This window comes from Chiloscyllium plagiosum, chromosome 23 (genome assembly GCF_004010195.1).
Source record: "Chiloscyllium plagiosum isolate BGI_BamShark_2017 chromosome 23, ASM401019v2, whole genome shotgun sequence".
NCBI lineage: Eukaryota > Metazoa > Chordata > Chondrichthyes > Orectolobiformes > Hemiscylliidae > Chiloscyllium > Chiloscyllium plagiosum.
The window spans coordinates 42,372-55,212 of NC_057732.1; the positions used below are offsets into that span (position 1 = coordinate 42,372).

The window sequence follows — 12,841 nt, forward strand, 5'->3', positions numbered from 1 at the left end:
TTGGTCCCCTTACTTAAGGAAAGAAATAAACGTGTTGGAGAGAGTTCAGGTAAGATTTACCAGACTAATTTCTAGAAATAGAGCAATGTCTTATGAGGTCAGGATAGGCTTATATTTTCTGTGGATTTTGAAAGAGTAAGATGTCATTTACCTGAGGGGTCTTTACTGGGTTATTATTTCCTCTTCTGGAGGAATCTAGAACTATGGGATTCTTTAATAATTAGAGGTTGCCCATTTACAACACAGATTAGGCTTTTTTTCTTTCAGAGCATCATGAATCTTTGGAACCCTCTGAAAAGATGATGAGTTCTTGAGTATTCTTAAGAGGGTGAAAAGTTATCAGGGGAAGAAGAAATGCTTTTCAGTCAGATCAAACATTAGCAGAGCAAGCTTGAGAATTTGAACGGCCCCTTCCTTGTTCGTATGCATATTTTAAGATGCTTGTACATAACAACTTTAATGTAATAACATTTCCAAAGTGATTCTTAGGTATATTATAAAACAAACTTTATCACAAAGGTGCATACATAGATCTTGGGTCTCCTGTTTAGGAGATTTATTTGACGGGGAGGTCATGATATCTTTCGAGTAGCTGAGTCAGAAATATGAGCTATCTCAGAGGGACCTCTTTCATTACTTTCAGGTTAGGGACGTTATGCAGAAAAAGATGACATTGATGGTTAGTCCCCATAAGTCGGATATGGAGAGTACAGTGCTCCGGTCTACAGGCGCTCTCTCGGTCAGCACCCTCTACGACTTGTTAGGAGGTAATGTTTCAAAAGACATTGAGCAGCTATGTGGAGCCTGGACTTGGGAATTGGGGGTGGGAATCTCGTCAGAGGTGTGGGAGGATATTAGGGAGAATGTAAGGAAGATTTTGATTTGTAACAGGACGCAGACTATGTATTGAAGGTACTCCACAAGGCTCACTTGGCACTTGAGCGGCTTGTGAACTTTAAGGCAGCAGTGTCCCCAAACTGCCCCAAATGTAAAACAGATGTTGGCACTCTTACTCATTGCTTGCTGTCATGCCACAAGCTTCATAGGTATTGAGGTGCCATAGCGAGTGTTTTGGAAGGGGTCTTGGGAACTGAGGTCAAGATGGATCCAGTGTCCCTCCTCGTGGGTTTGCCAAATCTCCCTTCTTTGGATGTGCATGGGAAGAAACTGTTTAATATTCTTTCATTCTGTTCTAAGAAGAATATTCAAATAAGCTGGTGGCCCCAGAATCCCCTGGGACTCACGGGTCGGCGCAGATTAGCTATGGAGTACACTCCCCTGGACTTCTTTACGAGTATGGTGCACCAGAAAACGGAATTGTTTTATAGAACTTGGTGGTCCTTTCTAAACTATTTTGATGTAGACTTGGTGGCTATATTGGTCAGGGCCTTTGTGTAGTCATGAGGGCTATGTCTGGCGGTCTAGGGACCCCTGGGGGGAAGAATCCTGAACAAATACGGGTTTGCTTACTCATGCTCCCAGTGGTGGGGAGCTTTGGTGGAATTGCGCTGAGTGCAGTAACTTAATGAATATAACTTAATTTACTTTGGTTTAATTTTTTTTTCTTAGTTATTTATTCAATTGTAGTTTTTGTAGATTTTTTTTTCCTCAGTGGTTTGTGGAGTAGAATAGTAGTTTGTTTTCTGATATTGCCATTACATTATAAGATTGATATACTATTTTGTAGTGATATTGTAATTTTGTAAAAAATTTATAATATTTTTTCTCAATAAAAATATTTATTTTTATTATTTTATTGTTACAGTGATACGTAAGACATTTCAGACCTTGGGGTCTAGGCATTTTAAGGCATAGCTATCAAAGCTGAAACAATCACAACTGAGGATGGACAAGAGGCCAGTACTAATATCACAGAGAGCTGTGGAGATGGAGATTACAGAGATAGAAAGGGGCAAAGTCATGGTGGGACTTGAAATAAGAAACAGGCTTTTAAAATCAAAGTTGCTTGACCAGGAACAGAATAATATCACTATGACAGAAGAACAGAACTTGAGATAAGACACAGTTCAAGGTTTGTGTAAAGATTTGTAGTTTGGGTGCCAGTTGCTGTAGTTGCGGGTATGTCCACTGAGTTGGGAAGTTGATTTGCAGGCGTTTCATCCAGTGTCTAGGTAACATTTTCAGCAGTGTTTCACAGGAGGCTCCAAAGCACTGAAGATGTCACCTAGACAGGGGACAAAACATCTGCAAAAAAAATCTGCACAGCAAACGTACCCACAACAATGGCATAAGACACAGTCTTTGACGACCTCAAATTCCCCTCGAAACCAGAAAATATACATGACAAAAAAAAAATTAAAACTCCACTCTGCCAAGGATTTTCAGAATTCTTGCTAGTTCCTAAAATCCCCACATGATGGTAGTGGTAGCTGCCAAGTTATTAGGAGAAGTGAAATTTGATCTGTTTTCCCATTTAGAGATTGGACATTTCCAGCTATTATCATATAACTGTTTGACAGCTGATTAGATATTATTACAAGTGGAGTCTGGAGAGTAAATTGTGACTACTGACAAATCAACTCAAAAAGGAGATTCGTAACAATTCAGGTTTGTGCTGATTTACCTGTGCCGGTTTCAGCACTAAAGTGTTGCCTGCTGCCAGACAAGCAGCACTCTTCCATGCCAGCATCATAAGAGGATAATTCCAGGGAATAATGATCGCACAGACTCTGGAAAACACCAATAATCAGCCATCACATACAAATCAACCACTGTTGTCCCAACATTCTCCCTTTAAAAATTTTAGACTTCCAGGCTATTTACCAAAACAACCAACAAATGAATTCACCATCTTACCCGAGTGGCTCCTTCTTTGTATATGTTAAATTACGATTGGGACGAGCTTGATTAATGGGGATTGTAGAACCCTAAAGAATATCAAAAATGGCACAGGTTAAATTTTCATCTGGACACTTTTTTAAAAAATAACTAAATTGAATTTTAAGTTCTTGAAGTGAACCTGCTGTGTAATAAGAAGTGGTAAACCATGTGTGATCAGGAGAGTTCGACTAGAGTCATACAACATGGAAACAGACCCTTTGGTCCAACTCATCCATGCCGACCAAGTATCCCAAACTAAAGTAGCCCCACACTGATCTAATGTACTTTAAATGTTGTAACTGTACCTGCACCTACCACTCCCTCTGGCTGTTGATTCCAAATACGAACCATCCCCTGTGTGAAGAAGGTATCCCTTAGGTCTCTTTTAAATATTTCTCCTCTCTCCTTAAAAATATGCCCTCAAGTTTTGAACTTCCCTACCCTCGGGAAAATACCTTTGCAATTCACTTTATCGCTGTCCCCCATGATTTTATAAATCTATATAAGATCAACCCCCACTCCATTCCCCACAAAAAAAAAGTCTCCTACACTCCAGCAAATAAAGTCCCAGCTTATCCAGCTTCTCCTTATAACTCAATCATGACAGTTATGGCAACACTCTATTCAATCTCTTCTGAACTCTTTCCTATTTAATAATATCCTTCCTGTAGCAGGGTGACCAGAACTGTACACAGTACTTCAAACGTTGCCTCACCAATGTGCTGCACAACGTCCACATGATATCCCAACTCCTATACTCAATGGTCTGAACAATGAAGGCAAGTGTGCTAAACACCTTCATAACCACTCAGTCTACCTGTGACACAACTTTCAAAGAACTATGTACCTGAAACCCTAGGTCTCTCTCTGTTCGACAACATGACCCAGGGCCCTATCTTTAACTGTATAAGTCCTGCTCTTGTTTGTTTTACCAAAATGCAATACCTCACATTTATCTAAATTAAACTCCATCTGCCATTCCTCAGTCCATTGGCCGAATTGACCAAGATCCTTTTATAATTTTATATAAGCTTCTTCACTGTCGACTATACCACCAATTTTGGCGTCATCCGCAAGCTTCCTAAATTTTCATCCGAATGATTTATATGAATGACAAACAAAAGTGGACCCAGCTATCAAAGCTGAAACAATCACAATTGAGGATGGACAAGAGGCCAGTACTAATATCACAGAGAGCTGTGGAGATGGAGATTACAGAGATAGAAAGGGGCAAAGTCATGGTGGGACTTGAAATAAGAAACAGGCTTTTAAAATCAAAGTTGCTTGACCAGGAACCAGAATAATATCACTATGACAGAAGAACAGAACTTGAGATTAAGACACAGTTCAAGGTTTGTGTAAAGATTTGTAGTTTGGGTGCCAGTTGCTGTAGTTGCGGGTATGTCCACCGAGTTGGGAAGTTGATTTGCAGGCGTTTCATCCAGTGTCTAGGTAACATTTTCAGCAGTGTTTCACAGGAGGCTCCAAAGCACTGAAGATGTCACCTAGACAGGGGACAAAACATCTGCAAAAAAAATCTGCACAGCAAACGTACCCACAACAATGGCATAAGACACAGTCTTTGACGACCTCAAATTCTCCCTCGAAACCAGAAAATATACATGACAGGGAGTATTTTGTCGGATCAATGAATGTTCAGATAATCAAATGCTGGATAACAGTCTAGCCAAGCATTGGGACCTTGCAGACTTGCCAGATAATCTGAAATTTGGATAATTGAATGCTGGATAATCTAGGTTTGTCTGTATTCTAAAGGTAAGTTTTCAAAATGAAATGCTTCAGAATCAAGCTATACAACTCTGAAATGGAGGCAGTAGGGTGGATAGTGAGGTCTTCAAAATAGATGAGCACAGGAAGCCACTCAAACGGTAAGAAGGGGGGAAAATGTTGAAAGCAATGTAGTGGTAACAAGGGTCAGTATAATCTGAGCGATTGACACGGTTCCTTGCATCAGAGAGTGAGAGATCAGAAAACTGTCTTGTCTGCTCAGTTCCAGTCATCACCACGGAGCTGGAAAGGAACTGGAAGTGGGAGGGGGATAGGAGGGCTAATTTTTGACCTTTGTTGTTGATCCCCAGGACTATGATTATGACTCTATCTTGTTGCTTATCTGAGTTTTGCTAAAGTAACGTTATTAAGAATAAATTGTTAATTTTTGTTTAATTTGTAAACATGGTGTCCAAAATCTGTTAGTGCTAAGAGTCTGGTTAGGAACAATTGGGCAATGTAAGCAAGTGTTAGGTAATCAGTTTGGACCGAATAGATCATCAGATCATAAGACATAGGACCGTAAACTGGGCCATTCAGCCCATCAAGTCTGCTCTGCCATTCAATCATGGCTGATACGTTTCTCAACAGCATTCTCCCACCTTCTCCCTGTAACCTTTGATCCCCTTGACAATCAAGAACCTATCTATCTCTGTCTTAAGTATACACAATCACCTGTCCTCCACAGCCTTCTGTGGCAATGAATTCCATAGATTCACCACTCTCTGGCTGAAGATGTTTTTCCTCATCTCCGTTCCGGAAGGTCTTCCCTTTAATCTAAGCCTGTGCCCGTGAGTCCTCGTCTTTCTGGCCAATGGAAACATCTTCCTAACAGTCACGCTGTCCAGGCCATTCAGTATTCTATAAGTTTCAATTAGATCCCACCTCATCCTTCTAAACCCCATTGAGTACAGACCCAGAATCCTCAAACGTTCTGCGTATGTTAAGTGTTTCATTCCTGGGATCATCCTGTGAACCTCCTCTGGACCCGCTGCAGGGCCACTACATCCGTCCTGAGGTACAGAGCCCAAAATTGCTCACAATACTCTAAATGTGGTCTGACCAGAGCCTTATAAAGCCTCAGAAGTACATCCTTGCTTTTATATTATGGTCCTCTCGAAATAAATGTATTTGCTTTCCTAAATACTGACTCAACCAGCAAATTTACCTTAAGAGAATCCTGGATTAGGACTCCCAAGTCCCTTTGCACTTCAGATTTCTGAATTTTCTCCCCATTTAGGAAATAGTCTATGCCTCTTTTCTTTCTGACAAAGTGCATTACCTCACTCTTTCCCACATTATATTCGATGTATGAGTACTTTCTACAGGATATGAAGTTAAATACAATGGATATCCAAAGATATTTGGGGGTTCAAGTGCATGGATCTTTAAAATGGTGCAGAAAATAATCAAGAAAGCTCATGGAATGCTTGCGCCTTACTACCTAGATGATTGGAGTACAAGGATGCAGAAGTTTGGCTGCAGCTATACAAAACCCTGGTTAGTCTCCACTTTGAGGTCTGTGTGTAGATCTAGACATTCGGAAAATAAAGGGGCATGGGATACAGGGATATCTGGCTGTCTGGACACAGAATTGGCTGGCCCATAGAAGACAGAAGGTGGTGATAGATAGAAAGTATTCAACCTGGAGCTCAGTGACCACTGGTGTCCGCAGGGATCAGTTCTGGGACTTCTGCTCTTTGTGATTGACTTGGATGATGAAGGTTGGTTAGTAGGTTTGCTGATAACACGAAGGTTGGTGGAGTTGTGGACAGTGTGGAGGGCTGTTGTGGGTTGCAATGGGACATTGACACGATGCAGAGCTGGACTGATAAGTGGTAGGTGAGGTGCAACCTGGAAAAGTGTGAAGTGATTAGTGGTAGCAGAGTAAGATACATTAGATTAGATTACATTACAGTGTGGAAACAGGCCCTTCGGCCCAACAAGTCCACACCGACCCGCCGAAGCGAAACCCACCCATACCCCTACATTTACCCCTTACCTAACACTACGGGCAATTTAGCATGGCCAATTCACCTGACCCTGCACATCTTTTGGACTGTGGGAGGAAACCGGAGCACCCGGAGGAAACCCACGCAGACACGGGGAGAACGTGCAAACTCCACACAGTCAGTCGCCTGAGGCGGGAATTGAACCCGGGTCTCAGGCGCTGTGAGGCAGCAGTGCTAACCACTGTGCCACCGTGCCACCCACAAAGGTCGAATTCTGAAAGGTCGAATTTGAATGCAGGATTCTTAGCAGTGTGGGGATACAGAGGGATCTTGGGGTCCATGTCCATAGATCCATCAAAGTTGCCACCCAAGTTGATAGGCTTGTTAAGAAGGCATATGGTGTGTTGACTTTCATTAGCGGGGATTGATTTTAAGAGCCGCGAGGTTATATCTATCACAAGGGAGCATAATTTTAAATTAATTGGAGGAAGGTTTAGGGGAGATGGGCAAGGTAGGTTCTTTACTCAGAGAGTGGTAGGTGCATGAAATGCACTGATAGCAGTGGTAGCAGAGTAAGATACATTAGGGACATTTAAGCTACTCTTGGATAGACACACATGGATGATAGCACAATGAAGAGTATGTAAGGTAGTCTGATCTTAGAGTAGAATAAAAGGCCGGCACAACATCGAGGGCTGAAGGGCCTGTATTGTTCCATGTTATATCTTCCTTTTTTTCCTACTTTTATACTCTATTCCTTTTGCAATTACTGTCAAAATTCCAATTGTCTTCCTTATTATCTTCCTTATTATTTGCACACTAGATTTCAGTGATTAATGCGTGAAAACACCCTTTGCACCAGAAGCACTCTGAAACTTCTCTCCATTGAGCTAACAACTTGCTTTTCTAGTTTTTAAACCAAAATAGATAACCTTATATTTATCCACATCCATTGTTAAATTTTGGCCTATTTACCTAAATTATCCATATCCATTTGCAAATTTCTTATTTATTCTTATTTTTCCACCTATTGTAGTGTAACCTGCAAATTTGCTTACAATACCTTCTAATCCTCCATCCATGTTATTAAAACAAATTGGAAATAGTTGAGGCAAGAGAACCGAACCGTGTGGCACCCCACTAGTTACATCTTGCTAAGCAGAAAAAGATGTAATTATCCCAACTCTCTGCTTTCTGTTAATTAGCCAATCCTCTATCTGAGCTAATAAATTATCCTAACTCCATATGATCTTACTTTGTAGCATAATCTTTTGTGCGGTACCTTATCAAATGCCTACTGAAAATCCAGATATACCATATCTACAGAATCCCCATAATCCTCTTGTTACATTTTTGAACAACACTAGCCAAACATCATTTATCTTTTTTAAAACCATGTTGACTGACGGATTGCATTTTGACTTTCCAAATGTCCTGTTATTGCTTCCTTAATAACAATTTCCCAATGACAGATATTAAACTAATTGGTCTATAGTTTCTTACTTTCTGACTTTTTGAATAAGGGTAATACATTCGCATTTTTTTCCAATCCACCCAAACCTAACAAGCTGATCTCTCTTTGAAACATAACCACATACATGGGAGATTTTTTTTAACAATTAAACGTAAGATTATTAACCAAAAGACAAAATATAATAAAGCAAACTATTTACTTATACAGTAAACATACAGTTTTAAACATACAGTAAAAGCATAATCCCAGGGATCCAAGATGGCGGGGATCTGAGAAGATCGCATTGCAGAGCTCCGCATTGCAGCACAAGCGGGACAAATTTTCAACCTGTTCAACTCAGACCATCGCGATATCCTGGGACGCCAGAAAGATCTTTCTGGAGTCCCAAGAAACTTCTAAAAGTTAACTTACCTGCATTTCCAGCTGTCCAGAGATGCCAAAAAAGGGAGGAGGAGCATCTGAGGCCGGGCCTGTGGCCCTGCCTGCAGGGTCCTTGGAATCGATTACTTTCCAGGCCCTGGTGAACGAGTTCGCGAAATCTCATGAGATGCTGGGGAAACAGATTGAAGAGAAGCTGGCTCCAATCTCGCTCATACTGCAAAAGCATGAGCAGCAGCTGGGAGACCTGGAGAAGAGGACAGATGAGGTGGAGCACAGGATCACAGTGGTGGAAGCTGATGCCAGTTCATCCAAGAATAGGATCCAAGACCTGGAGACGCAGGTCTGTAATTTGCATGACCAAGTGGATGATCTTGAGAACAGGGACAGGAGAAAAAACATTCAGATCATTGGTCTGCTTGAGGGTAAGGAAGGTGAGCAGCACGCGGAATTTGTTGAGGATTGGCTGCCGAAATTCCTTGACTTAGAGGCTAGCATGAGAGGACTGAAGATAGAGAGAGCTCATCAGGTCGCAGGGAGGAGATAGGGTCTGGGTCAACATCCTTGTCCTCTCCAGGTGCGGTTCCATCATTATGGAGAGTCATGGAGGCTTCTAGAGTCCAGGAGAAGGATCCGAAGGCCCTAATTTACGTGGGCGCTAAAATCATGTTCTTTCAGGAATTCTCAGTGTCGATGATCCAGAAATGAAAATCTTATGATGGTGTCAAAAGAAGAAAGAGGGAGCTTTCCGGTGGTGCTTTGGTTAACCTTAGATGGATCCATACATCTCTTTGACACGTCAGAGAAGGTAAGAGACTTTGTGGACAAATTAACCTAATTTGAACGATTTTAGTGTGTATAAACAGTGTTGTTTGGGTATGTCTTTATCGTTTTTGTAAAAGAAACAGAGGGAGTCCAGCTGGAGCTTTATTTTTCTATTTTTTTTCTATTGATAATAATTTGGTTTAAACTATGTTTTGGCGGTGGTTGAGGTGGACATTTTCAATTTCTAAGTTAGGATATACCAAAGGATGGGTGGGGTATTTATTCCCTTTGTTTAAAAATATGTTTAAGTTTATATTGGTATTCTATGGTGTGTTTACTCTTTTCTGTTTGTGTTTGCGGTGCAGCTGTAGCTGGGAGAAGTGAAGGTGGCTGGGATGGTTGGATGCCTGCTTACGGGCAGTTTGGGATGGGTAGTTGCCCCCTCTGGGCAGGGTTGAGTTCCCTCAATCAGTGCTGTTGGCACTTTATATGTTGGTTTGTTTTTATGGTTTACATTGTTTTTAATTTTTAATAGTTTTGTAGGTTTGTTAAATGCAGTGGTTTTAGTTTATGTAGTTTATATTTGGTGGATCATGTGACACTGGGGCTCAGCAACTTGTGGTTCAGGTTCTTCCTCTCTGGAATTTAAATGTTATTGCAGAAGGTTATGGCTAATGACTTGATTAAATGGTGTAGCTGGAATATCAAGGGAAGTCATTCACCAATTAAGATGGTTCTCTTGAGTATTAGAATGGAGAAGGTGGATATTCCTTTTTACAGAAGACATACTTGGATGACAAGGAGCATCTGAAATTATAGCTGAATGGCTTTGACTGAGTTTATTTTTCATCATTTAATACCAGAAGTAGGGGAGTGGCCATATTGGTTAGGAAGAATCTCCCATTTAAGTTGTTAGAGTGTGTTAAAGACACACATGGGAGGCTTGTAATTCTTAATGCCTTGATAAATGGGGAAGAATATGGTGTTTTAAATGTTTATTGCTCTCTAGCTCATCCCCTTAAATTTTTGGTAGATGCTTATTCTAGACTGATAAGTCTCGATTCCTGGCACATCATTATAGGGGACCATTTTAACCGTCTCATCAATCCCACAACAGACAGGTTGCCCAAAGGTCCCTCAATACCCTCTGTACAAACTAAACAATTTGTGGATCTGTGTGGGGAGTTAAGGTTGGTGGGCATCTGGAGGCAGGAATTTTACGTTTTTCCACCCTAAGGCAGGGATTTTATGTTTTTCTCCAATCCGCACAGATGTCACACCCGGATTGATTTTTTTCTGACCCCTGCGGTAACCCTGGACTTGGTGGCATCTTGTACGATTGGTAATATTACCATCTCTGATCATGCTCCAGTGTACCTTATGGTTAAGCTTAAGGACATTACAGTGGGTTTGAGGCACTGGCGAATGGATCCCTTTATCCTCAAGTGATAATAAGTTTGTGGAGTATTTCTCTAGGGAATTTCTGGCATTCCTACACATCAACTTAGGCTCGTTTGGTAGTTCACCCATCCTCTGGGGAACTGCCAAAGCCTATGCCGGGGGTGGAGGGGGGGTGACTGGGAGTTGGGGGTAGTTATTTCCTGTTCCGCCAGTAGGAGGCTGCAGAAGGGTGAGCAGCAACGTATCCTTGAAGCACGGTTGAAGGCAGCCGAGAAGGCTTATTTTGACAGACCTTCATTGGTCAAACTACACAGTCTGCAGAGAAGGAGCTGGCATTTGCAAAGCAAAGGTTATATGAGAATGGTGCAAGGCAGGCAAATACTTAGCATATCTCACCAGGAAAAGGAACGCCCACAAGCCATTACAGCGATTAGGGAAGGGTCTGGGAACCTAACATGTGATTCTAAAAAGATTAATGTGGCGTTCCAGAGATTTTACTCTTAAGTTATACCAATCCGAGGAGGGGTAGGCCAAAATGGAATCTTTTTTTAAGGTTCTGAAGCTCCTGGGCATGACTCCCAAACAAGAGTCCTTTCTTGATGTCCCCTTATCACAGCAAGAAATGCAGGAAGCTGTGAGGCGCCCGGTCCTGATGGACATCCCAGTGAATTCTATAAGGAATTTATAAGTATACTGAAAGGCCCAATGCCTTTAATGATTAATGATTCATACAGTCATGATTGTCTCCCACCATCTCTGACAGAGGCCAATATTTCACTTATTCATAAAAAAAGGAAGGACCCGGAAGACTGTGCTTTGTATAGGCCCCATATCACTCTTAAATGTGGACTTTAAAAGGGTTTTGTGTATTTGGGCAGTTCTGGATCGGCTGTTCAAAGCCAATTTTATTCAATTATTTGATAAAATTAAACAAGACCTTCAAAGATGGGAGGCACTTCTAGTCTCGTGGTTGGGTCGGATAGTGCTTATTAAGATGAATATTCTCTCCTGTTTGCTATACCCTATATGGATACTCCCACGATTTTCAATAAGCAAACAGGAGAAAGTGAGGTCTGCAGATGCTGGAGATCAGAGCTGAAAATGTGTTGCTGGAAAAGCGCAGCAGGTCAGGCAGCATTCAGGGAACAGGAGAATCGACGTTTCGGGCATAAGCCCTTCTTCAGGAATCATTCCTGAAGAAGGGCTTATGCCCAAAACGTCGATTCTCCTGTTCCCTGGATGCTGCCTGACCTGCTGCGCTTTTCCAGCAACACATTTTCAGCTCAATAAGCAAACACTCAGGAGGCTGAACGGCTGGTTCAGCTCCTTTATTTGGTATCGTAAGCGGCCCCTCATTTAATTAGCTAAACTGCAATGCCTCACAGATTGGGGGAAGTAGACCTTCCAGACATTAAAAATGACCAACTAAGCTCACTTTTGTCCTGTATGAGTGATTGGGTTTGTGGAGATCCTCTTTCAATATGGCTAGATATCAAAGCCTCCCAGGCAAAGTGCCCCCTTACCAGTTTTCTGTTTTTGGACAAAGTGAGGACAGTTAGGGAATATTGTCATCACCCAATAGTCATCAATACAGTTAAAGCATGGAGGACAATTCGGCAGAGGGAAGGCAATATTGGCAAAACATCTTTGTTTACACCTTTAGTGGGTATGCCGGGTTTTCAACCGGGGATGATAGATTCAGGATTTAAATGTTGGGTAGCAAGGGGTGTGTCTTGCATGGACAATTTGTTTCGGGGAGACGTAATAATGTCCTTCGATCAGTTAGTACGGAAATAAGAGTTATCTAATAGAGACCTCTTTCGTTTTTTTCAAGTTAGGGATTTTATTTAAAAAAAGACTACACTTATGAGTGATCCCTACAAATCTGACATAGAGAGAGGGGTGCTAAGTGCTAAGAGTACACTTTCTGTCAATACATTATGTCATCAATTGGGGGGGGTGCCCCCTCAGATGAGTTTGATCGACTCTGCAATGCGTGGGAGAGACAGCTGGGTGTTGGAAGTCTCCCCAGAGGCATGGGAGAATATTTGGGAGAATGCAAGGAAGATATTAATTTGCAAAAGGACCCATGCTTTACAGTTGAAGAATCTCCACAGGGTCCACTTGACTCTGGACCGTTTGTCAAAATTTAAACCAGTGGTATCTTCAACATGTCCCAAGTGCAAAGTTTGTATGGGTACTTTTACCCATTGTCTCTGGTCTTGCGATAGGCTTCAAACAT

The 12,841-nt window shown here is 41.7% G+C and overlaps 1 protein-coding gene across 1 annotated transcript in view; it reads right to left on the reverse strand.

Annotated features, from left to right (window-relative positions):
* The window catches only part of LOC122561527 (mitochondrial 10-formyltetrahydrofolate dehydrogenase-like), a 141,582-nt gene that overhangs the window by 34,350 nt on the left and 94,391 nt on the right, over positions 1 to 12,841 (reverse strand). Inside the window, exons 14-15 of the mRNA XM_043713262.1 lie at positions 2,818 to 2,888; positions 2,585 to 2,690 (exon numbers count right to left, since the gene is read on the reverse strand). Of these exons, the coding sequence (XP_043569197.1) occupies positions 2,585 to 2,690; positions 2,818 to 2,888 (177 nt within the window). The remainder of the gene's footprint in view (positions 1 to 2,584; positions 2,691 to 2,817; positions 2,889 to 12,841) is intronic.